Consider the following 24,219-nt stretch of genomic DNA (forward strand, 5'->3'; position numbering starts at 1 on the left):
CTAGTGACTAAAGGTGCCACAACCCCCGGCTTTGGGCAGAGGGGTGGATACAGGGCTGGCGTCAGCACCTGGCGTACCCGGGCAAGTACCGGGGCCCTGGCTAGACAGGGGGGCCCATTCAAGGGATTAGGGATAAATATCTGGGCATGCGCACTGCGTGTCTAAGCCACTCACCCAGGTCGCAATGCGCATGCCCAGGAACCCCAGCCCCGCAGTGTGAAAAAAATCATAAGACACTGAGGGGCTGGGATTCACAAGCAGGGTGGCCGCACAGGCGCAGTCAGCGAGACTGCATATGAGGACAGACGGGCAGCGCTCACTACGCCTGCCCCAGGCAAGACAAAAGAGCGCAGGCGCCGGCAAATTTCAAAACAAACAGCGCTGAGGAGGCGGCACCCGGCGCCAAGAAGACATGAGTGACGGCTGTGAGGCGTCTGCAGCAGGGGGGGAAAGACCTGCCACCAGGACTGAAGACCGGTGTTTCGGACAAATTACAAAACGGATTATTTCTGCATTTACAGCACCAATAACTAAAAGAGCCACAAGGTGGCTCTTTTAGTTTCAAACGCCTGGGGGGGGGGGGGGGGTGACAGGTTCCCTTTAAGGTCTCCAGGGCATGTGATACGATATGCTTTATAACACATTTTCCCTTCCGTATGCACACTGTACACACTGTACGCTAGGTCATCCAATACTTTTTCATATAATCCTTACGAAACTACACTGCTCAAAAAAATAGAGGGAACACAAACAACAGAATATAACTTCAAGTAAATCAAACTTCTGTGAAATCAAACTGTCCACTTAGGAAGCAACACTGTTTGACAATTTTACATGCTGTTGTGCAAATGGAATAGACAACAGATGGAAATTATTGGCAATTATTAAGACACCGTCAATAAAGGAGTGGTTCTACAAGGTGGGGACAACAGACCACATCTCAGTACCAATGCTTTCTGGCTGATGTTTTGGTCACTTTTGAATGTTGGTTGTGCTTTCACACTCGTGGTAGCATGAGACGGATTCTACAACCCACACAAGTGGCTCAGGTAGTGCAGCTCATCCAGGATGGCATATCAATGCGAGCTGTAGCAAGAAGGTTTGCGGTGTCTGTCAGCGTAGTGTCCAGAGGCTGGAGGCACTACCAGGAGACTGGCCAGTACACCAGGAGACGTGGAGGGGGCCGTAGGAGGGGGCCGTAGGAGGGCAACAACCCAGCAGCAGCACCGCTACCTCTGCCTTTGTGCAAGGAGGAACAGGAGGAGCACTGCCAGAGCCCTGCAAAATTACCTCCAGCAGGCCACAAATGTGCGTGTGTCTGCACAAATGGTTAGAAACCGACTCCATGAGGATGGTCTGAGTGCCAGACGCCCACAGAGGGGGGTTGTGCTCACAGCCCAATACCGTGCAGGACGCTTGGCATTTGCCACAGAACACCAGGATTAGCAAATTCGCCACTGACGCCCTGTGCTCTTCACAGATGAAAGCAGGTTCACACTGAGCACATTCGGCAGACGTGACAGAGTCTGGAGATGCCATGGAGACCGATCTGCTGCCTGCAACATCCTTCAGCATGACCGGTTTGGCAGTAGTGGTGTGGGGTGGCATTTCTTTGGAGGGCCGCACAGCCCTCTATGTGCTCGCCAGAGGTAGCCTGACTGCAATTAGGTACAGAGATGAGATCCTCAGACCCCTTGTGAGACCCTATGCTGTTGCGGTTGGCCGTAGGTTCCTCCTAATGCAGGACAATGCCAGACCTCATGTGGCTGGAGTGTGTCAGCAGTTCCTGCAAGATGAAGGCATTGAAGCTATATACTGGCCTGCCGGTTCCCCAGACCTGAATCCGATTGAGCACATCTGGGACATCATGTCTCACACAATCCACCAACGTCATGTTGCACCACAGACTGTCCAGGAGTTGGCAGATGCTTTTGTCCAGGTCTGGGAGGAGATCCCTCAGGAGACCATCCGCCGCCTCATCAGGAGCATGCCCAGGCATTGTAGGGAGGTCATACAGGTACGTGGAGGCCACACACAGAACCTGAGCATCATTTCCTTGTCATGAGGCATTTCCACTGAAGTTGGATCAGCCTGTAATTTGATTTTCCACTTTGATTTTTAATATCATTCCAAATTCTGACGTTCATTGGATATTCATTTTGATTTACATAATTGTTGTTTTATTGTTCTGAACACATTCCACAATGACTGGAATATTTCATTCAGAGATATCTAGGATGTGGTATATTAGTGTTCCTTTATTTTTTGAGCAGTGTATGATTGCTCATGCAAAAAAATGGTCAGAACTCTTTTATTGAACAAATAAGGAAAATGGGCTAGGGAGGATAGATGGTGCCTTCCCCTATCAATGTCCCTTCCTTACAGCAGAGGTTGGCACCCTGGGAAATGATATAGTGCCCCCGTTCAACGTAGACTGACCCTAAAAGACCCTCCAAAGGAATCCCTATCAAAGCCAACACCAAACACACAAAAAAATAAAGTGTTGTTAGTACTATTATAGTTGATCTGTATGTGCTCTTAGAAAAATACTCTTGAGCCACTAAATTGGAAACTCCATATATATTTGAAAATTACTCTCAAATGATTGTTCCTCAACACTATCTGGTATTGGTGTTTTTTTGTTTTTTTAAGAGAGGGTATCGGATAGTACAGATCAACTACCGAACGATAATACACAAATTATCTATAGATATAATGTTCTATCATGCTGATGAATCACCAAAATATATTATAGTTCGGAAAAACATGAAATACGAGGGATCCGGTTTTAGTATTAAACTATCCTGGGATACTAATAAAAAAAAGGTGGATCTATGGATAGTGCTTGGATATCACTACCCCTTCTGGCTGATGTCAGTGCTACCAAATGAGTTGTCTTTAGAGATAAATATTTTAGTGGAACTCTCCACTTGAGGATGGAAGAATGGACCTTGAGAGAGCAGATTGGGACTGAAGAGAGGACCCATGGGTCTGATACTGACATGGCCTGCAGTCAGGAGAACCATGGCCTCTTGGGACAGAATGGTGCGATCAGGATTATTCTCATTCTCTCCTCCCTGATTTTCCTGATGACCAGTCGCAATAGTATTATTGGCGGGAAGGCATACGCTAGTTTGAAATGCCATGGACCTTGAAAGGCATCCACTATGCTGATCTGTTACGTTCAGGTAGGCGAATCTCTGTACCTGCTTGTTGTTTCTTGTTGCAAAAGGATCTATTTAAGGAAGACCCCACATGTCGACGATCTTCCTGAATATTTGGTGGTTCAGACACAATTCTCCTTGCCTCAATGTATGGCGGCTTAGGAAATCGGCTTTTAAATTGTCCTTGCCCTTGATATGAAGAACAGAAAGGGATAGCAAATGACCTTCGGCTAAAACGAAAATTTTCTCTGTGGAAGAAATTAGGCTTTCTGATCTGGTTCCGCCTTGTCTGTTCACATAGGCGACTGCTGTGGTGTTGTCCGACATGACTCTTACGTGTTTTCCTTGAAGCTGTGGGAAAAAATAGTGCAGTGCATAACTAACCGCATTTAACTCCTTTCAGTTTGACGACTCTTGTAATTCCCTTATATTCCACTGACCATGTGTGACATTATTTTTCATATGAGCACCCCATCCCATAGGGCTAGCGTCCGTTGTGATTATACAGGAGGGTTTCACCACCCATGGGACACCTCTAGATAGATGGGTATTATCTAACCACCAAACCAGAGAGGATAAGACTTCAGTGGATAGAGTTAGTATTCCTTCAAGATGACCCCGCAAACATTTCACCTCAAGGAGGATCTGATGTTGCAGCTTCCGGGTATGATAGTGGGCCCATTGGACCCCCGGATACATGAGGAAAGGGAACCTAGCAGGGACATTGCCTCCCTTAGAGACATCCGGGGTCTGTCCATTGCCGTTTTAATTTTTTCTTTTATGAGTAATATTTTTACCTCTGGAAGTAGGCATCTCTGACTCGTTCAGTCTAGGTGAAGACCCAAAAAGGACTGGAGGGTCTGTGGTACGAGCCTGGATTTCTCTAAACTGATGATCCACCCTAATGCCTGCAAGGACGAAATTGTGTCAGCTAGACAATTTTTACATTGGGTGGTCGAATTTCCTACTATGAGAAAATCATCAAGATACAGTATAATTAACGTGTCCTTCTGACATAAGAAAGCCATAACCTCTAACATCACCTTCGTGAAAACTCGGGGTGCCACAGAGAGACCGAAGGGCATTGCCGTGACCTGGAAGTGGTGAATCTCTCCTGCAAAGGACACTGCCACTCTGAGGTATTTCTGATGTTCCCCATGTATGGGAAGATGATAGTATGCATCTCTCAGATCCAGACCGGCCATCATACATCTAGGAAATAGAAGTTTTATGGTGGACTTAATTGACTCCATTTTGAATTTATGATTGCAGATAAATGTGATTAACTTCTTTAAATTAATGATCGTCCTAAACGACCCATCTGGTTTAGAGACCAGGAACAAAGGGGAGTAAAATCCCCTTCCCTCCGGAACCTTTATCAGAACTCCTTTGCACAATAAGCGAGAAAACAGCTGCACTCTCTCGGGTTATAGCTTGCAAAGTGGTGTATTTATTCACATGTGTTTGACATTCAAATATATGTACACATACAGCAGGATAAGAAAAAAAGTGACGTTTCCACCCAATTCCGGGTCTTTCTCAAACTGCAAGTAAACATAAAATACAATTAGTGTTTATGTACATAGAGCATAATGCGTGAAATTAATATTTACAACTATATATACAACTGTAATCACTAATAAAAATTCCATGAGTCCCCTTAAGGTGAAGGATCTTTTTGAAGGTACAATAGATGCACTGCAAGTCCTTTCCCTGGTTGCCAGTGGATATACACAGTATATGGATGGTTTTGTACCGCGAGATTTAGGACCAGAGACACAATAGTGGAGAGAATATGTGTGGTCAAACTGAATAATCTAGGTTGCCCAGTGGTGAACTAAATGCATAATGGTATATAGTGGATGAAAACCTAGTGCACTGACCTGAGTAGCTGATACGGTTTGAAAATTTGAAATTAGGTCCCAAAAAGGGCTGCGGGTAGAAAAGGGGGATAAGAGGCGGAATCCTTAGTAAGGAGAAATGAGGTCTGTGTGATATGGAAGGAAATGTAGATTGTGGGCAAGTTACCAACCTCCTCTCGGTGTGGCGCTGGGGTATCCTGCTTCCTGGAAGTGTGTGGGCTAATGTGAGCGTTGTAGCTCCATTTATAATGCCTGCTGGCCATAAAGTGAGGCCATGTCAGGGCGAGATGTGGAGCGCAGAGTGCGAGCTGCATGGATTGTGTCTAGGCGTCAGATGTGATGCAATGGCTGGGTTGCCTACATAATGCTGCTCATACTTATAAGAAAGGCCCAGAGTGTGTCGGGAGTCCACCTGGGTAAACTGCTAATGTGAAACCCCATAGGAAGTATATATTGGAAAAAATAAAAAAATTAAAAATAATAATAATAAACAATTTTATTTCCATTCTTTTCCCACAGTCTATGTATATTTATTCCCATTTTTCCATTTTTGTTTATTATTATTATTTTTATTTTTAATTTTTTCCAATATATACCTCCTATGGGGTTTCACATTAGCAGTTTACCCAGGTGGACTCCCGACACACTCTGGGCCTTTCTTATAAAGTATGAGCAGCATTATGTAGGGAACCCAGCCATTGCATCATATCTGACGCCTAGACACAATCCATGCAGCTCGCACTCTGCGCTCCACATCTCGCCCTGACATGGCCTCACTTTATGGCCAGCAGGCATTATAAATGGAGCTACAACGCTCACATTAGCCCACACACTTCCAGGAAGCAGGATACCCCAGCGCTACACCGAGAGGAGGTTGGTAACTTGCCCACAATCTACATTTCCTTCCATACCACACAGACCTCATTTCTCCTTACTAAGGATTCCCCCTCTTATCCCCCTTTTCTACCCGCAGCCCTTTTTGGGACCTAATTTCAAATTTTCAAACAGTATCAGCTACTCCGGTCAGTGCACTAGGTTTTCATCCACTATATACCATTATGTATTTAGTTCACCACTGGGCAACCTAGATTATTCATTTTGACCACACATATTCTCTCCACTATTGTGTCTCTGGTCCTAAATCTCGCGGTACAAAACCATCCATATACTGTGTATATCCACTGGCAACCAGGGAAAGGACTTGCAGTGCATCTATTGTACCTTCAAAAAGATCCTTCACCTTAAGGGGACTCATGGAATTTTTATTAGTGATTACAGTTGTATATATAGTTGTAAATATTAATTTCACGCATTATGCTCTATGTACATAAACACTAATTGTATTTTATGTTTACTTGCAGTTTGAGAAAGACCCGGAATTGGGTCGAAACGTCACTTTTTTTCTTATCCTGCTGTATGTGTACATATATTTGAATGTCAAACACATGTGAATAAATACACCACTTTGCAAGCTATAACCTGAGAGAGTGCAGCTGTTTTCTCGCTTATTTGACTGGTATTGGGTTCTTCCCAAATACAGCCTGCACCACCTGATTTGCTGAGTGTGCTCCATTCCCTTGAATCCTTTGCACAATAGACTGCGAATTTCTGACTCAAGAGCCGCCCGTTGTATCGGCGACCTGAGAGATGTAATGATAAGCGATTCATGGGGAATGTGATGGAACTCTAATCTCAGCCCCGTTTTAACTATGCTCAAAATCCAGGCACTTATTATTGCCTCCCATTCCTGGGAAAAAAATTCAGTCTGACTCCTACTGGAGGATCAGGGCTATCGGTATCCGCCACCCTTCCGGAAGGAGGATCCTTTAAACATGGCACCTTTTTGTTTGTCTTCTCTTGTAACCCAACGGCCCTGTCTTTCCGACATTCCTCTTTTATTAAATGGTCGTCTAATAAATGTTCTCCCTGACACGTAATAGCGCAGAGTTTCGACTTGACTGCGTGTCCCCCTTCCTGCTTTTAAGCCATAAGGCTCGTCTTGCATTATTAATCAGGCTAGCCGACCATGCTGCCAGGCGTAAAGAGTCAGCCGAAGCATCCGCCATAAATGCTGCTGCCCCTCTGACTAAGGGAATGGCAGATAGCAATTTGTCTCTGGACACTTTATGATGAACTTGCTGCTCCAGCTGATTGATCCAAATCAGCATGGACCTAGCCGTACATGTACTGGCTATAGCTGGTTTAAAAATACCTGTAGCAGCTTCCCAGGACCTTTTTAGTGAAGATTCTGCTTTGCGATCCAGTGGATCCGATAACATACCCGCATCTTCCATGGGTAGAGCTGACTGTCTGGAAGTGGAGGCTACTGCCAAGTCTACTTTAGGGACTTTAGACCAGCTTAGTAATTCCTCTTCACTAAACGGATACTTCCTTTTAGAAGCTGAGGGAAGGAAGCCCCGCTGATTTTGTTTATCCCATTTCCTTTTAATTAGGGCTTTTACTGCTTGGATTACAGAAATGGCCCTCCTTTTCCTTTCTGACAGGCCTGCAAACATTATTTCTTGTGTCGTTTGGGCCCCTTTGGTATCTGTGCACCCTTTAGTGTTGCTAATTGATCTAACTAGGTTGTCCATATTATCTATAGGGAAACACGAGCGTCCTTCAATGTTCGATGAAAGAGGTGACGAAGATGACTCGGAGGCTTCCTTAATGTCACAGTCTGATTCCGAGCGGAGGATGGGGGACCTTTCCTTCCTCTTACTTTTGTGCCCTTGGGGTATACTGGTCTGACTCAGGGCCTGCAACTCTTCCCTCATCATTGTGCGGATGTCTACGGATGACACCACAGCCTCCTCCTGCATTGTTTTATTAATGCAATCCTGACACAGTCTCTTTGGGTAGGAGTCAGGGAGGGGCTGAGTACATAGGGCACAGTATTTATGTTTTGATTTCTGTCTCTTCTTGGTCTGAAAGAAGGGGTATATTGCAAGAGAAGTCAGCCTAAAAGGTAGAGTCCCATACACTCAACCAGTGAAGCAATACAATACCGGTTCTGGAGGACAGGGTACAGTCCGAGTCCTGGTTGCATCTGCCATATCACCCTTCCAACTTCTGTCCGCGGAACCTCTGCTGGAGCGCCTGGATCCAGCGCTCTGCGCCAGAGACTCCACCTCTGGTGGGTGCACGTCATGAGCCTCCTGTGGGGGTGACATCTTAGCACATCAGTGGCTGCCTTGCTTCTGTTTTTATATTTTGAATCCGACGCGGTTCCCGATGGCTGCCCTGCCTCTTCTGGTTTGCCCCGGAAGTATTCATCGCTTCCGGGACAGGAGAGCTCTCCGGCACACTGTACGGCATTATCCCTCGGTCATCCTGCTGATATCGGCCTCCGTGGAGTGGCGGAGGAGGCCAACATATGGCCCCACTTTTCCGGATGCTATTTTCTTTCCATAGCTCTTCTTCCTTCAGTTCCCAAAGGAACAGGAAACCAACTGAGGAGGAGAGGTGGGCCGCCCCTTTTATATCTGTAGGTTTCCTGTTCCTATAGGCGGATCTCCTCTCTCTAGTGGGTGCTGTCGTGGCGAAGTGTAAAATTAACAATATTGAGAGCCAATTAGCCTCTTCTGGTACATCCGAAGAACTTGCCACTTTAAAGGGAACCCGTCACCCCCCTCAGGTGTTTGTAACTAAAAGAGCCACCTTGTGCAGCACAAATGCTGCATTCAGGGAGGCGGGTCTTTCCTTCCTAATCAGATGCAGCACAGCCGTCACTCCGGGCCTGTGCGCTCCGGGCGCCGCCTCCTCTTGCAGCATTATCATCCCCGTCATACCTAAAAGAGCCACCTTGTCAGAATGCAGCATTTGTGCTGCACAAGGTGGCTCTTTTAGTTACAAACGCCTGAGCGGGGTGACAGGTTCCCTTTAAAGTCCAGCATTAAAACTGTCACAGACTAGGGGGGGCGTGGCCTGAGAGTCCATGTGAGCGGACGTGCGGCTGTGAGCTCCCTTCGCTGTACATTCTAAAATCCTGCAGAGCCGCTGCTGTTTGGTCCCTGCGGGGGCTTACCGGCTGCGGGGAGACTTGGAGGGTCCGGCGGTGCTGAGCGGTGGTGCTGGAGCCGGCGAACATGACCAGGAGACGGCAGAAGGACGCGGGAGCCGGGGATGCAGGCGCAATCCAAGACGGCGCCGACACGAGGGAGAAGGTAGACAAGGAGAACGCCGCATGTAGAAAGCGCATGGAGGTAGCGGCAAAGCTCCAGCAGTTTGCGAGAGCGGAGGTCGCAGAGGAGGGAGCCGGAGCTGATACCGAAGAGGAGGAGGAGGAGGAGAGCCCAGCAGGAGAACATGAGGTACAACAGGGGAGAAAGGAGAGTAAAATGGCGGTGGCAGAAGGGGGACCCGAGGAAATGGCGCCAGAAGCGGAGCCTACCCTAAGAGACGTTTTTGCACTAGTCTCTTCATGTAAACAGTCTCTGACCTTACAGATACAGGAGGTTAAGGGAGACACAGCCCAGATAAACGCAGCCATGCAGAAGATTGACAAACGTGTGGGGGAGGTAGAGGAGAGAGTGAGCACTGTAGAAGACCATATAGTGCAGCTGCAAAAAGCAGAGAAAAAGTTCACTCAAGCAATAGCTGAATTGGCTGCGAAAAATGAGGACCTTGAGAACAGGTCCAGCAGAAACAATATTCGCATAGTGGGCATCCCTGAAAAAGCTGAAGGGAGGAATCCAACGGAATATATTGAAAAATGGCTGTTAGAAACATTTGGAGATATGGCGCTAACAAAAGTGTTCGCGGTAGAAAGAGCGCATATGGTTCCGCCGAAACCACCTGTCCCTGGAGCGAATCCCCGTACCATGCTCGCCAAAATTCTAAACTATAGAGACAGAGACATTATCCTGAGGAAGGCCAGAGACATGACGGATTTGACAGTTGAAGGCCAAAAGATTGCTATATACCCAGACTATTCTACTTTGGTGCAGAGACAACGGATGATGTTCACGGGTATCAAGAGACGGCTGAGGGAGTTGGGAGTGCAATACTCCATGATGTTTCCAGCAAGACTGAGGGTGGTGGCGTTTGATAAAATTCATTTTTTTCAGAAGCCGGAGGACGCTACCCAGTGGATCGATATTAATGCTAAAAAGCTTAAAGGAAAAGGAGACTGAAACTGTGGGAAGAGTCTGATCTTGTTTACTTATCTGTCAGTTGGCAAAGAGTCATGTGATTGACAAACCAGGGGGTATGGGGGGGTGAAGAAGGGAGCTGGATTGTATTCAGTTAAAGTTAAAGGGATGGTGTAATGGTTGCTGGGAAAGGGGGAGGAAGGGTATGCGGCATATTTTAAGTGTATGCAGGTTTCTTGCGTGTGTAAATAATTCTACGTTAAAATGTTTTGAGATACGTTATTTTTCAAAATGTCTGAAATCCTGTTATGTACAGTGGTGGGAGGAGGGTTGGGAAGGTAATGCCAAACGGAGTGTTCGCTACGGGCGATGATGCCCCACTCTTGAAAAGAGGTGGAATGGTTAGATGTGAGGGGGGAAGGGTGGGAGGGGGAGTTGGGAGGGGGGGGGGGAGGGTAGTTAGACAGCTTGGGCTCAAAATTGACGATACTTATAGTGAAGATGAGCCAAGTGATGGGGACCCGTTTTAAGATTTTGTGCTGGAATGTGAGAGGCCTAGGGGAGAAATCTAGACGTGCCGCGTGTTTGCAATATGCAAGAGACCAACGGGCCTCAATGATATGCTTGCTGGAGACGCATTTGGTAAGGGAAAAGGTGGATGTTCTGAATAGACGGTGGATCCAGAAGGGATATCATTCTACCTTCTCCACGTATGCAAGAGGAGTCTCAATCTTGGTTCCAGCGGGAGTTCAGTATGAGGAGGTGAAGGTATGTGTGGATGTGGATGGGCAGTACGTACTAATACGGTGTATACTGTATGGAGTGATGTTGTGTGTTGCAGCGATGTATATTCCGCCTCCCTACTCTAGCAGGAAAATTAGAGAAGTAATGGAGCGAGTGGAAAGATGGGGGCCGGCACCGTTAATAATTATCGGGGATCTAAACAATATCTGTGATGAATATTGGGATAAAAATAAAAATACTCAGAATAGGTCGGAGGGACACACAACAACATTTGGCACCTATATACAGGAGATAGGTTTGATTGATCTTTGGAGGGTTAGACATATTGGGGAGAGAGGGTACTCATGTTATTCACCGGCGCATGCCACGCTCTCTAGGATTGATATGGCTCTGGGTAACAGGATTTTGGACACATTGGTTGGGGAGGTGAGATATCTGCCAAGGGCCTTGTCGGACCATAGTCCAATTGAAGTAGAGGTTAGATTGGAGGGGGCTCACTCGCTAAGTGGGAGAGAATGGAAGATTCATCCTAATTGGTTACAGAGTATTGAGTTGGAAAGTATAGGACGGGAGGTAGCGGAATTCTTTCTCTTAAATGATGGAAGTACTGATGCTCTTACGATTTGGGATGCAATGAAGGCGTATCTGAGGGGACTACTGTTTAGGGACATTAGTAGGTATAAGCGGAGGACGAGAGAGGCAGAAAAAGTGGCAGTTGAGGAGTTGAAGGAAGCAGAAGACGGGATGGCTACACTGGGAACCCCTGAGGCAGAGAGAAGGATGAAAAACGCACAAAATTATTTGGAAAAAAATCTGTTAGGCAAAGCCGAGAGGAAGCGGGATTTCCAAAGGGTATTGTTCCATCAGGAGGGAGAAACAGTGGGACATATGCTGTCGGTAGTGGCTGCTGCTCAGAGAGGTTCTTCATATATACATTCTTTGGACTCTGCTAGTGGAGGTAAAAGAACGGAAACGCCTGAAATCTTGAGAGCCTTCGCGGACTTCTATGCAGATTTGTATTCCTCTCGGGTTGGTGAATCGGTCGAGGACACACTGACTTTCTTGGAAGGTCTGGATCTGCCGAGACTGAGTGAGGCAGATAGGGAGAGCCTTGAGGCCCCTATCACTGAGGAGGAATTGAGTCGGGCATTGAGGTCTATGGCTAATGGGAAGGCGCCTGGGGTCGATGGGCTACCCGCTGAGATCTATAAAGGGTTGGCAGAAGTGTTGATTCCTAGATTAAAAATGGTATTGGAGGAAGCTAGGTCCTGTGGGCGCTTGCCAGCCTCTATGAGAGAGGCCATAATAGTGGTCATTCCAAAGGAGGATAAGGACTTGGGGAAACCGGAGTCGTACCGCCCAATTTCTTTACTAACTATTGATGTCAAGCTTCTGGCCAAGGTTTTGGCTCTCCGCCTCTCTAGTGTTATTGCGAGTCTGGTGCATTCGGACCAATCTGGCTTTATGCCGGATAGATCAACGGCGATCAATTTGCGGAGGTTATATGTAAATTTGCAGGTAGAGTCTGACAACTGTGGTCGAAGAGTGATTGTATCGCTAGATGCACATAAGGCGTTTGACAGTGTCGAATGGGGGTACCTCTGGCAGGTGCTGGAATGTATGGGGTTTGGTCCGCAGTTTGTGGCCTGGATACAGCTGTTGTACTCATTACCGTCCGCTAGAATTAGAGTAAACGGGGAGCTATCTCGACCTATAGGGCTGGCTAGGGGTACTAGGCAGGGATGCCCGCTTTCACCCCTCCTGTTCGCGTTGGCTGTAGAACCTCTTGCTGCTAAGATTCGCCAGTCGGATGGGGTTCCTGGGTTTAGGTATGGGAAAGTAGAGGAAAAAATAGCGTTATACGCGGATGATGTTTTGCTGTTCCTGGCGGATCCAGACGATTCACTAAGAGGGGCCGTTGAAATTGTTGAGAGATTTGGTACTGTGTCGGGACTAACAATTAATTGGGATAAGACGGTTCTTTTTAGAGTGGATGACGTAGGAGAGAATGTGAGTGAGGATGTTGGGGATGAGAGGCTGAAGGTGGTTTCCCAATTTAAATACCTTGGAATATGGATTTCGGTGCCAATTGCGGAGTTCCTGCAAAGAAATTTGACTCCTGTTATGGGGGTACTCAAGGCAAAGGTAGATGCCTGGAATAAGCTACATCTATCGGTCGTCGGTAGGGTAAACCTTATTAAAATGGTCCTGATGCCTAAAATTCTTTATGTTCTACATAACGCACCAATTTGGATCCCGCGGGGGAAGTTCAGGCAGATTAACGCCCTTTTTAGAAGTTTGATATGGGGAAGACAATATCCACGTATTAGCCTGGAGACGCTTCAGCGACCCAAGGAAGATGGTGGTTTGGCTTTGTCCAACCCGGAAATATACTTCCTTGCGGCCCAGAGCCAGCATTTGAAGGGCTGGGCGCGAGGGGCGACATCCAGTGCAGTACAACAGCTAATGGAAGAGGTGACGGACCGACGACCGATGGCCAGGTGTTTGGAAGATGGCTCTTTGAGCGCTCTGGGGAAAGTATACCCAACCCTGTTCCTGATTCGTAAATTATGGAATAGACTAAGGCAGATTCGTGGGGTTAAAGGGTTGACTAAATTCACACCGATATGGTCTAACCACAATTTAAAGGAATTTGAGGCCTTGGGAGGACTATTGGAATGGCAGAATAAGGGAATTTGCTTTGTTCACCAGATAATCCAGCGACAGGAACTGAAGTCCTTCTCCCAATTGCAGGAAGAATTTGGTTTGCGATCCACAGGGGAATATCAGTATGCGCAGATGAGACATGCCTTTAGAGCTCAGAATAAGAAGGCTGATATCAGGGTTCAAGATGATATAGTGTTGGAGTATGTGTGTGGTGACGGAACTACAAGGGGAGTTATTTCCACTCTGTATAAGGACCTAATGCACACGTTCCTGCTAGATTTCCCTATAAAGGCGAGAGCTAAGTGGGAGAGAGAAGTGGGACCGATGGAAAATGAAACCTGGGAATCGGTGATGGAGTGGGTTCCGCGACTATCCTTGAGTGAACCATATAGGCTCTCGCAGCTATACATTCTGCATAGGGTATATAAATCTCCGGAAGTGCTATACAAAGCGGGATTGCGTGCCAATTCTGAGTGTCCGAGGTGTGCGAGTGAGAATGCAGGAATATATCACATGATGTGGACGTGTCCGAGACTGGCTGCCTTTTGGGTGGTGGTTTTGAGCCGAGTTGAAGCAGCGTATAAGTGCAGAGTTCTTAGAGACCCGATAGTATGCGTGCTGGGATATGTGGAAGAAATTGGAGTTGACAATACTTGGAAGATTGCAATCGCTAGGCTACTCTACATGGCCAGGAAAGTAATAGCACGAAATTGGATAAATGCGGAACCACCTGTGAGAAGGGAATTTCTCCAATATGTTCAACATGGTCTAAAATTGGAAAAGGGGGTGTACAAAAAAAGGGGGAAAATAGAAATGTTTAATAAAATATGGTCTCCTTGGCTTGATTTGGATTGAGGAGTATAGTCGTCGAGTTTCCTAAGACCTGGATGAGGATAAATTACACGAGGCAGAGAAGGCCTCAGTGGGGTGAAGATTGAGACTGAGCTGTCGTAGGGGGGAGGGGGGTAGTTGGGGTAATGTTGGGGTTTATTAAAATAAGAAAATGTGTATGTGATATAATGCAATGTAAATGGCATTCTGATGTTCCTCTTTATATTGTTAATAAAAATCTATTTAAATAAAAAAAAAAAACTGTCACAGACTAATATAGAAGGGCCACAGAGAACAGGAAATGAATTAAATTTCAACGAGACACAGACGACTACGAACAAGATCATGTATATTGTTGGTGTGAGAACCCAAAATCTCGCTCTTCTTACACCAGATCCAACTACAGGTCTTCCTCCGACCACTCCACATCAGGTTCTGAATCCGAAAGAAGGGATCCTCACCCAGGACTAAACAGTTTTTAAAGGGACACTGTCACCTGAATTTGGAGGGAACAATCTTCAGCCATGGAGGCAGGGTTTTTGATTCACCCTTTCCTTACCCGCTGGCTGCAATATTGGATTGAAGTTCATTCTCTGTCCTCCTTAGTGCATGCCTGCACAAGGCAAGATTGCCTTCCGCAGGCGTGTACTATGGAAGACAGAGAATGAACTTCAATCCAATATTGCAGCCAGCATGCAGCCAGCGGGTAAGGAAAGGGTGAATCAAAAACCCCAAAACCCCGCCTCCATGGCTGAAGATTGTTCCCTCCAAATTCAGGTGACAGTGTCCCTTTAAGGTAAGAGAACAAGAGGCCCAAGAGGAAGAGGCTTCTCAGAGGGCAACAAAAGAAGAGACACAGAACAGAGAGTGACTCGCTCACAGGTACATGCCCTTTGGTGATGACTATATCCACACGGACTCTGGGCATTGCTGAATACCATTTATTACAAAAAAGGTCTCTCATTCTGTCCGCAGTATCGGTTTAATACTTTTAATATTGATATGGAGCTACAACGTTTTTTCCGTACTCTTAGATTGAAAGTGCATTTTGCAGAAAAAGATATTGCACCTGCCCTATTGGACTCCCCTCCTGATAAACTTTTGATATCAGCTAGCCTAGGCTAACGAACCAAGAGCACCTACAGTGCCTTGCGAAAGTATTCGGCTCCCTGGAACTTTTCAACCTTTTCCCACATATCATGCCTCAAACATAAAGATACCAAATGTAAATTTTTGGTGAAGAATCAACAACAAGTGGAACACAATTGAAAAGTTGAACGAAATATATTGGTTATCTTAAATTTTTGTGGAAATTCAAAAACTGAAAAGTGGGGCGTGCAATATTATTCGGCCCCTAAACTTTCAGTGCAGCAAACTCACTCCAGAAGTTCATTGTGGATCTCTGAATGATCCAATGTTGTCTTAAATGCCTAATGATGATAAATATAATCCACCTGTGTGTAATCAAGTCTCCGTATAAATGCACCTGCTCTCTGATAGTCTCAGGGTATGTGCACACTCTGCGGTAATTCCGCAGTGCAGTTTACCTGCGGATTTACAAAAACAGGTGCGGAAAAATCCGCAGAGGTTCCATCATCGTGTGCGCATACCCTCAGGTTTGAAGCACAGAAAGCATCAGGAAAACCAAGGAACACAGCAGGCAGTTCCGTGATACTGTTGTGGAGAAGTTTAAAGCTGGATTTGGATACAAAATGATTTCCAAAACTTTAAACATCCTAAGGAGCACTGTGCAAGCGATCATATTGAAATGGAAGGAGTATCATACCACTGCAAATCTACCAAGACCCGGCCGTCCCTCTAAACTTTCATCTCAAACAAGCAGAAGACTGATTAGAGATGCAGCCAAGAGTCCCATGATCACTCTGGATGAACTGCAGAGATCTACAGCTGAGGTGGGACAGTCTGTCCATAGGACAGCAATCAGTCGTACACTGCACAAATCTGGCCTTTATGGAAGAGTGGCAAGAAAAATACCATTTTTCAAAGATATCCATAAAAAGTGTTGTTTAAAGCTTGCAACAAGCCACCGGGGAGACACACCAAACATGTGGAAGAAGGTGCCCTGGTCAGATGAAACCAAAACCGAACTTTTTGGCAACAATGCCAAACGATATGTTTGCCGTAAAGGCAACACAGCTCATCACCCTGGACACACCATCCCCACTGCCAAACATAGTGGTGGCAGCATCATGGTTTGGGCCTGCTTTTCTTCAGCAGGGACAGGGAAGTTGGATAAAATTGACGGGAAGATGGATGGAGCCAAATACAGGACCATTCTTGAAGAAAACCTGTTGGAGTCTGCAAAAGACCTGAGACTAGGACGGAGATTTGTCTTCCAACAAGACAATGATCCCAAACATAAACCAAAATGTACAATGGAATAGTTCACAAATAAACGTATCCAGGTGTTAGACTGGCCAAGTCAAAGGCCAGACCTCAATCCAATCGAGAATCTGTGGAAAGAGCTGAAAACTGCTGTTCACAAATAATCTCCATCAAACCTCACTGAGCTCGAGCTGTTTGCCAAGGAAGAATGGGCAAGAATTCCAGTCTCTCGATGTACAAAACTGATAGAGACAAGTACTGCAGTGCACAGGTGCTGGGCCTCTCTGACCTTTCCTGGCACCTGCCCACTGCAGTGCTTTGCTCTGCCCTTAACAGGGCAGACAAAGCACGCCTGCGCAGGAGCCACGACAGGAAGAAAAGAAGAGGATGTCATCGCATGAAGATGAGAGGACCTGCACTGGACCGCGATGCCCATCAGACACTAACCGCATCGGGACCGCCCCTGGGTGAGTATAATATAACCTGTTTTTCTAATCTTTCAGGTGACATTGGGGGCTTACCTACAGCATTACAGAATGCTGTAGATAAGCCCCAGATGCCGGTGGCCTTAGCTTATAGGCGAATTTTGGGGTGACAGATTCACTTTAAAATTACTTCTGGATTCTTGCATTAAAGTTAATTGCCAAGTTTTATTTCACTTTAGTTGCGATACAACAGAACAAGACCACCAATACAGCAGAGTCAGCCGGTGACAGAGAATAATCTATGACTTTTCTGCATTTAGAGGTTACTACTCACCCGAGTCATGATCTGTAGGAATCACCACTTTACACTGCTCATCATCCCTCACATATGTCTCTGTAGTATTAATATGGGTCAGATCTTCACCCTGAAACAAATATTGTAAAAGTCACAGACAGATGGAGAAGTCACATCTATGATCAGTTCTAATCCTGCCATTTCCAACATTCTCATTACACAAGTATAAAACATATACCGTATATACTCGAGTATAAGCCGAGATTTTCAGCCCAAATTTTTGGGCTGAAAGTGCCCCTCTCGGCTTATACTCGAGTCACGGTCGGCGGCAGGTGAGGGGAAGAGAGGTCTGTCGCATACTTACCTGCTTCCGGGGTTCCTGGCGATGTCCCTGCCTGTCCCATGGTCTTCGGGTGCTGCAGCTCTTCCCCTGTTCAGCGGTCACGTGGGACCGCTCATTAAAAGTTATGAATACGGACTCCACTCCCATAGGGATGGAGCTGCATATTCATTCCTGTAATGAGCAGTGCCAGTGACCGCTGACAGAGGAAGAGGCTGCGGCACCCGGAGACCATCTGTCCGGGATAAGGAGCCAGGGACGCCGGGAGCAGGTGAGTATGTCATATTTACCTGTCCACGTTCCACCCGTCGGGCGCCGCTCCGTCTTCCCGTCCTCTGCACTGACTGTTCAGGTCAGAGGGCGCGATGACATACTAATCTGCGCGCCGCCTTCTGCCTGAACAGTCAGTGCGGAGAGATGCTAAGACGGGACGCTGAGGAGCTGCGGGCAGCAAGAGAGGTGAGTATGTCATTTTTTTTTTATTGCAGCAGCAGCATTCTATATTGCACAGATTTATATGGAGCATCTATGGGGCAATAATGAACGGTGCAGAGCATTCTATATGGGGCACAGCTTTATAAGGAGCATCTATGGGGCCATAATGAATGGTGCAGAGCATTCTATATGGGGCACAGCTTTATATGGAGCATCTATGGGGCCATAATGAACGGTGCAGAGCATTCTATATGGCACAGCTTTATACGGAGCATCTATGGGGCCATAATGAACGGTGCAGAGCATTCTATATGGTGCACAGCTTTATATGGAGCATCTATGGGGCCATAATGAATGGTGCAGAGCATTCTATATGGGGCACAGCTTTATAAGGAGCATCTATGGGGCCATAATGAATGGTGCAGAGTATTATATATAGCACAGCTTTATACGGAGCATCTATGGGGCCATAATGAACGGTGCAGAGCATTCTATATTGCACAGCTTTATAAGGAGCATCTATGGGGCCATAATGAACGGTGCAGAGCATTCTATATGGCACAGCTTTATATGGAGCATCTTATGGGGCAATAATGAACAGTATGGAGTATTATATGTGGCACAGTTTTATATGGAGCATCTATGGGGCAATAATGAAATGTATGGAGCATTATATGTGGCACAGCTTTATATGGAGCATCTTATGGGGCAAAAATGAACGGTATGGTGCATCTATTTTTACTTTTGAAATTCACCGGTAGCTGCTGCATTTCCTACCCTAGGCTTATACTCGAGTCAATAAGTTTTCCCAGTTTTTTGTGGCAAAATTAGGGGGGGTCGGCTTATACTCTGGTCGGCTTATACTCGAGTATATACGGTAATACTGTTGGATAAAAAAGACGGAGCACAAGACCTTCACAGCCATCTACACATCATAGGGGAGATCTCATGACACCTTCTCTCCACCTACCTGATGATCCTGAGGAACATTGAGATTTTCTTGTTTACAGTCCTGTGGAAGAAGAGGACGGGGACATCTCTCTGGTGTTGCACTCTTAATAGATAGAACTTATGGAAACACAAACAAGGACTGAATTAATTCTTTACATACAGATAATGCTAGGTCTTGTGTATTTAGTCCTATTACCTGGTGATATGAGGGGCTGGGGAACCTCCATCATGACGTCCTTGTACAGATCTTTGTGTCCTTCCAAATACTCCCACTCCTCCATGGAGAAATAGATGGAGACATCCTGACACCTTATAGGAACCTGATCCATAAAACGATACCGTCAACCCCCTGATCACTTCATAGCATTACTGTATAATGTCCCAGCATTCCCAGCAGTGTCACCTCTCCTTTCAGCAGCTCAATCATCTTGTAGGTGAGTTCTAGGATCTTCTGGTCATTGATGTCCTCATGTATCAGGGTGTGAGGTGGAGGTCTTGTGATTGGGCTCAGTGGTCTTCCCCATCCCTCAGACACAGGGGCCTGACAGCGCTCACTAGAGGTCTTTTTCGCTACTGTGTAATCCTGGTTATGGAGAGACACATTAATAAATCTCACTACAGACATTTCCAGAGTCCTCACCTTTCCACTTCTGTCCATCTGTTATTCCCATAGATAAGAATGATGTAATGTGACGTCATCAGAATCTCTCACCTCTCCAGTAAGCCGGAAGAGAATCTCTAGGGTAAGTTGTAATATCCCCTCCACCATCTTGTCCCTGTCACTAGCCATTCTTGATGGGTCAATCAGGAAAATTCTCTTATACAGAAAATCTCCGCTTAGAGGATCTAATACTGTAGGAACCTGAATGGGAAGAAGATGAGCCGATGTAATATCATAGGTGTCAGGGATACATCCTATAACTAATATCAGCTGACTGTATTTCTATAATAGCGTGCATGTGCAAATACCTCTACCATACATATGCAAATGCAGGGATGTAACATGTTCAATGGTAATGGCTCAGAGACCAAACTCAGCTAATAAGCACATACCAAATGAACTGAAGGAACACCTTGGAAGATGAATGGTGAAGCTTGCGAAGATGAGCGCCCATCCCTGTGAATTTAAGACTCCACTTCTCACACTCGTTGTCCATTCAACTATTGCAATACTCTGACAATGAGCTAAGCGCACCCCTCAGCCAGCTCACACATCCACACCACACTTCCTCACTTCTCGTAGCCACCGCTCCCTATTTTGATACACCCCAATACACATGCACAGCTAACTTTTAGACAACCAACAAATAAAGTAGCGCTAGAGCATGGAAATATGAAATTTGCTCTAGAAAATTGGAAAAATGAGAATACTACATGCATAAATTGGCCAATTAATGTGTACCAGCAGCCACGACAAAGCAATTCCTATTGCTGGGAAACTACCTAATGTGAAGCCTCTCTTAGGCTGAAGCCTACATTTATATGGGACAGTAGGATCCTGCTGTAATTAAAAAGGCCTGAGGCTGAGAGGAGGAGTGCTCAGTCAAAGAGCCGAAGTATACAAATATCAAAAGACTGACCATCACTTCCAAACAGAAAACAGGTGTGCACAGATGCTTACTAAGAGTAGCCATCTCCCTATGTATCAACCAATAAAGTGGTGCACACCTCAGCCAGCTCACACATCCACACCACACTTCTTGCAGCCACCACAGGCCATTTTGGTAGGCCACAGACACCTGCCCTGAATGACACCCTAATACCCATGCACAGCTAACTTTTAGAACCACCTGATAGGTAGGAGCAAGCTTATGAAATTTTAGATTTGACATGAAAAAAATAAAGCTTAACGCTAAAAAAAAAATAAAAAAATGCCCTAAAAATTCTAATGATATAATGATTTACACACAAAGCAAGAACAGCACAAAGATAAACGGGTTAAATACACAAACATCTTACGGATTGAACATTCTGGTTGAGGAGCAGAAAATTAGGAAAGATCTACAATTCATGTCGTCTCTCCTGGATCAGACAATGAGATTTCTGGAGGAGATATTATAGGTCTCAGGTGAGAGGAGGATGGGTAATTGTATGCACAAAATGCTGGTGCAAAGACTTGATATTATATTTCTGTGGTTTGGTGAGGTAGCCAGGGTGGTAGTCATGGCGAGTGGCTGTTGTGTTCCCACACCCTGGCATCCCGCAAAGAAAACAATGTCCCTTCTGACGTGTGGTGTGGGAGTATTGCACAAAACTCACATTTGCGTTTGCAGATCCCATAGTCCTGTCTCCGGACGATATCACACACTCAGGAACAGACAACGTATTCCGCTTTAACATTGTAACTTTACTTAATAACAAACAATCCATGGCAGTTTCAGTCAGGGCTGTGGAGACGGAGTTTGAGCCCATTTTGGTGAAGTCGGAGTCGGTATAAAATGGACCGACTCCTAAAATATATAATAAATTGGGTACAGTAGTTCAATGCAGTTTGTGGGGAATATTTTTTTCATAAGAATTTGGGAAAGTTATGAACTGTCCTACAATTGTCTGTCTTATTCCTGATCTAAGGTCTAGACTTTTAGCTGAGATGAATCTTTGCTGCAGTTTATGTTTATGATAAGTAGTGAGGCTCCTCCTCTACAGATAAGGGGAAAAATTAACACACAGGGAAGAAATGCCTGCATTTATCTCAGAAATTTTGGAGTGAACAGGAAAGCAGGATTAAGGCAAGTACTTCTTAAAGCATATCTAAACTTTCAATAAACTGTGCATAAATCAATAGTATATGTTGTCTATGTATTCTTGATGTTTTAGTTTCTTTTTCCTCTTAGCTCATGTTTGGAGTAATTAGCTGCCCTGATGACTTATATACACTTTACATAGAATATAAGGGGAAACACTGTTTTCTAACATCTCAAATTCAGAAATAGTAACAGGATCGATGAGAAAATATATATTTGTGTGTGTTCTGCAATATGATTCGGCACAAACATGCTCCCTCCCTCCTCCCCTCTTCATAGACTGTGAAGACATATGATGTGAAGGATTTAGTGAGCTGTACCCCGAGACAAGCCTGACATTGAAAGTTCAGCATAAAGCTATTTAACATATTTTAAAAACTTTATTCTGATCATCTGTCCTATTGATTTATGCAATGGTTGTTTTATTTATATGCTAAATTATACAGTGCCCGATTACCTGTTCTTGCAAGAATTACAATATACCTTAGGCTGGGTTCACATTGCGTTATAGGCATCTGTTAGATGGACTACGTTACACCGCGGCATAACGTCCTATGTCGGACGCATCGCTAGTGCACACCCACAATGGGCGTGCGCTAGCGATGTGCCGTCATTGAGTGACGGACCCTGGGACGCGGGCTGCAGTGTTTTCGGGTCCGTCACTGCTAGCACAGATAGAGCTAGCAGATGCTCTATCTGCGCTAGCGCGATGACATATCGGCACTTAAGTTAACAGCAGCCCATTAACGCATGTATTGAACAGGCTGCTGTTAACGCAAAGTGAACCCAGCCTGATTTCTTTTACAGGGCTATATTTTGAGAGCAAATTTACATAATTTCAAAATGTCTAAGAAGCATCTTATGAAGTCAGCTTTATTTGAGCTTTCACAGGGACTCAAGATAAAAAACATTTTGTGCGTCAGTGTATAAGTGACCCAGATGAAAACAAATGCTGTGATGCCAAAATCAGGCAGTGATAAAAATTTTCCTTCAAGAGCTTCCAACCTAAGAAGACATTTACAATGCTGCCACCCAGAAGTTTACAAAGCTGTGATTGAAAAAAAACAGCAGCACCAAGAAACCAGAGATCAGCACTTCCCACCAGGCAAAGGAGGAGGAAAGAGCGTCTCAAACATCAGTTACAAGATATTTTGTAAGTGACAAAGTTACTGTAATAATGACAGAAGAGGTGTTTAAAAGACAGCTCATCGAGCTTGTTGTGAAGGACAGTGTACCATTATCATTATTTGCACGAACAGCTTTTTATAGCTCTTAAAGGGAACCTGTCACCCCGAAAATCGCGGGTGAGGTAAGCCCACCGGCATCAGGGGCTTATCTGCAGCATTCTGTAATGCTGTAGATAAGCCCCCAATGTTACCTGAAAAAGGAGAAAAAGACGTTAGATTATACTTACCCAGGGGCGGTCCCGCTGCTGGTCAGGTCGGATGGGTGTCTCTGGTCCGCTGCGGCGCCTCCCATCTTCATTACAAGACGTCCTCTTCTGATCTTCAGCCACGGCTCCGGCGCAGGCGTACTTTGCTCTGCCCTTTGAGGGCAGAGGATAGTACTGCAGTGCGCAGGAAAGGTCAGAGGCCCGGGGCCTGCGCACTGCAGTACTTTGCCCTCAAAAGGGCAGAGCAAAGTACGCCTGCGCCGGAGCCGTGGCTGAAGATCAGAAGAGGACGTCTTGTAATGAAGATGGGAGGCGCCGCAGCAGACCAGAGACACCCATCCGACCTGACCAGCAGCGGGACCGCACCTGGGTAAGTATAATCTAACGTCTTTTTCTCTAGTAACCCCCCACGACAGCACACCTTGGAGGATGTTACCCCTTTCCTAATAGGGACAGGAAATGACAAGAGGTTAAATAACCCCTCCCTCATCCTCCCCTCAGTGTTTTTTCCTGTCCCTACTAGGGATGAAGAGGTCATCCCAGGTGTGCTGTGCCGGCAGCGGTCACCAGGGAGAAACAGATTCTATGCCCGGCAGCTGGGGAGCAGACTTACCTCTCTTCCCCGAGCGCTGCTCCCGTCTCTCCAGGACTCGGGACTTCCGCCACCAGTCCGCACCGACAAGGCAAGGTCTGGGCGGCATTCTTCGGCTGGAGGCATCCCTGAGCTCTCCAGCCCCTCTCCTCCTCCAGCGCTGTGCGCGCGATGAGGGCTTCCGGTCTGAAGCCGGCGGCAGGAAGTGACGTCAGACGCCGGCCGGCTTCAGTACTCAGGAGGCTCCTTTGCGTTCCACGCTGGAACGCATGTCAGTTAGCGTGGATATCGGCGGTCTTTCTCCCCCCACATCCTGACATTGGAGGAGGAGGTCCTC

General features: G+C 46.0%; 1 protein-coding gene across 1 annotated transcript in view; it reads right to left on the bottom strand.

The window, feature by feature from the left end:
• Positions 1 to 24,219, bottom strand: part of LOC138663858 (zinc finger protein 665-like) — an 84,564-nt gene that overhangs the window by 21,926 nt on the left and 38,419 nt on the right. Inside the window, exons 6-10 of the mRNA XM_069750213.1 lie at positions 19,866 to 20,015; positions 19,557 to 19,736; positions 19,350 to 19,473; positions 19,173 to 19,270; positions 17,467 to 17,557 (exon numbers count right to left, since the gene is read on the bottom strand). Coding sequence (XP_069606314.1) covers positions 17,467 to 17,557; positions 19,173 to 19,270; positions 19,350 to 19,473; positions 19,557 to 19,736; positions 19,866 to 20,015 — 643 coding nt within the window. The remainder of the gene's footprint in view (positions 1 to 17,466; positions 17,558 to 19,172; positions 19,271 to 19,349; positions 19,474 to 19,556; positions 19,737 to 19,865; positions 20,016 to 24,219) is intronic.

This window comes from Ranitomeya imitator, chromosome 2 (genome assembly GCF_032444005.1).
Source record: "Ranitomeya imitator isolate aRanImi1 chromosome 2, aRanImi1.pri, whole genome shotgun sequence".
Lineage (NCBI taxonomy): Eukaryota > Metazoa > Chordata > Amphibia > Anura > Dendrobatidae > Ranitomeya > Ranitomeya imitator.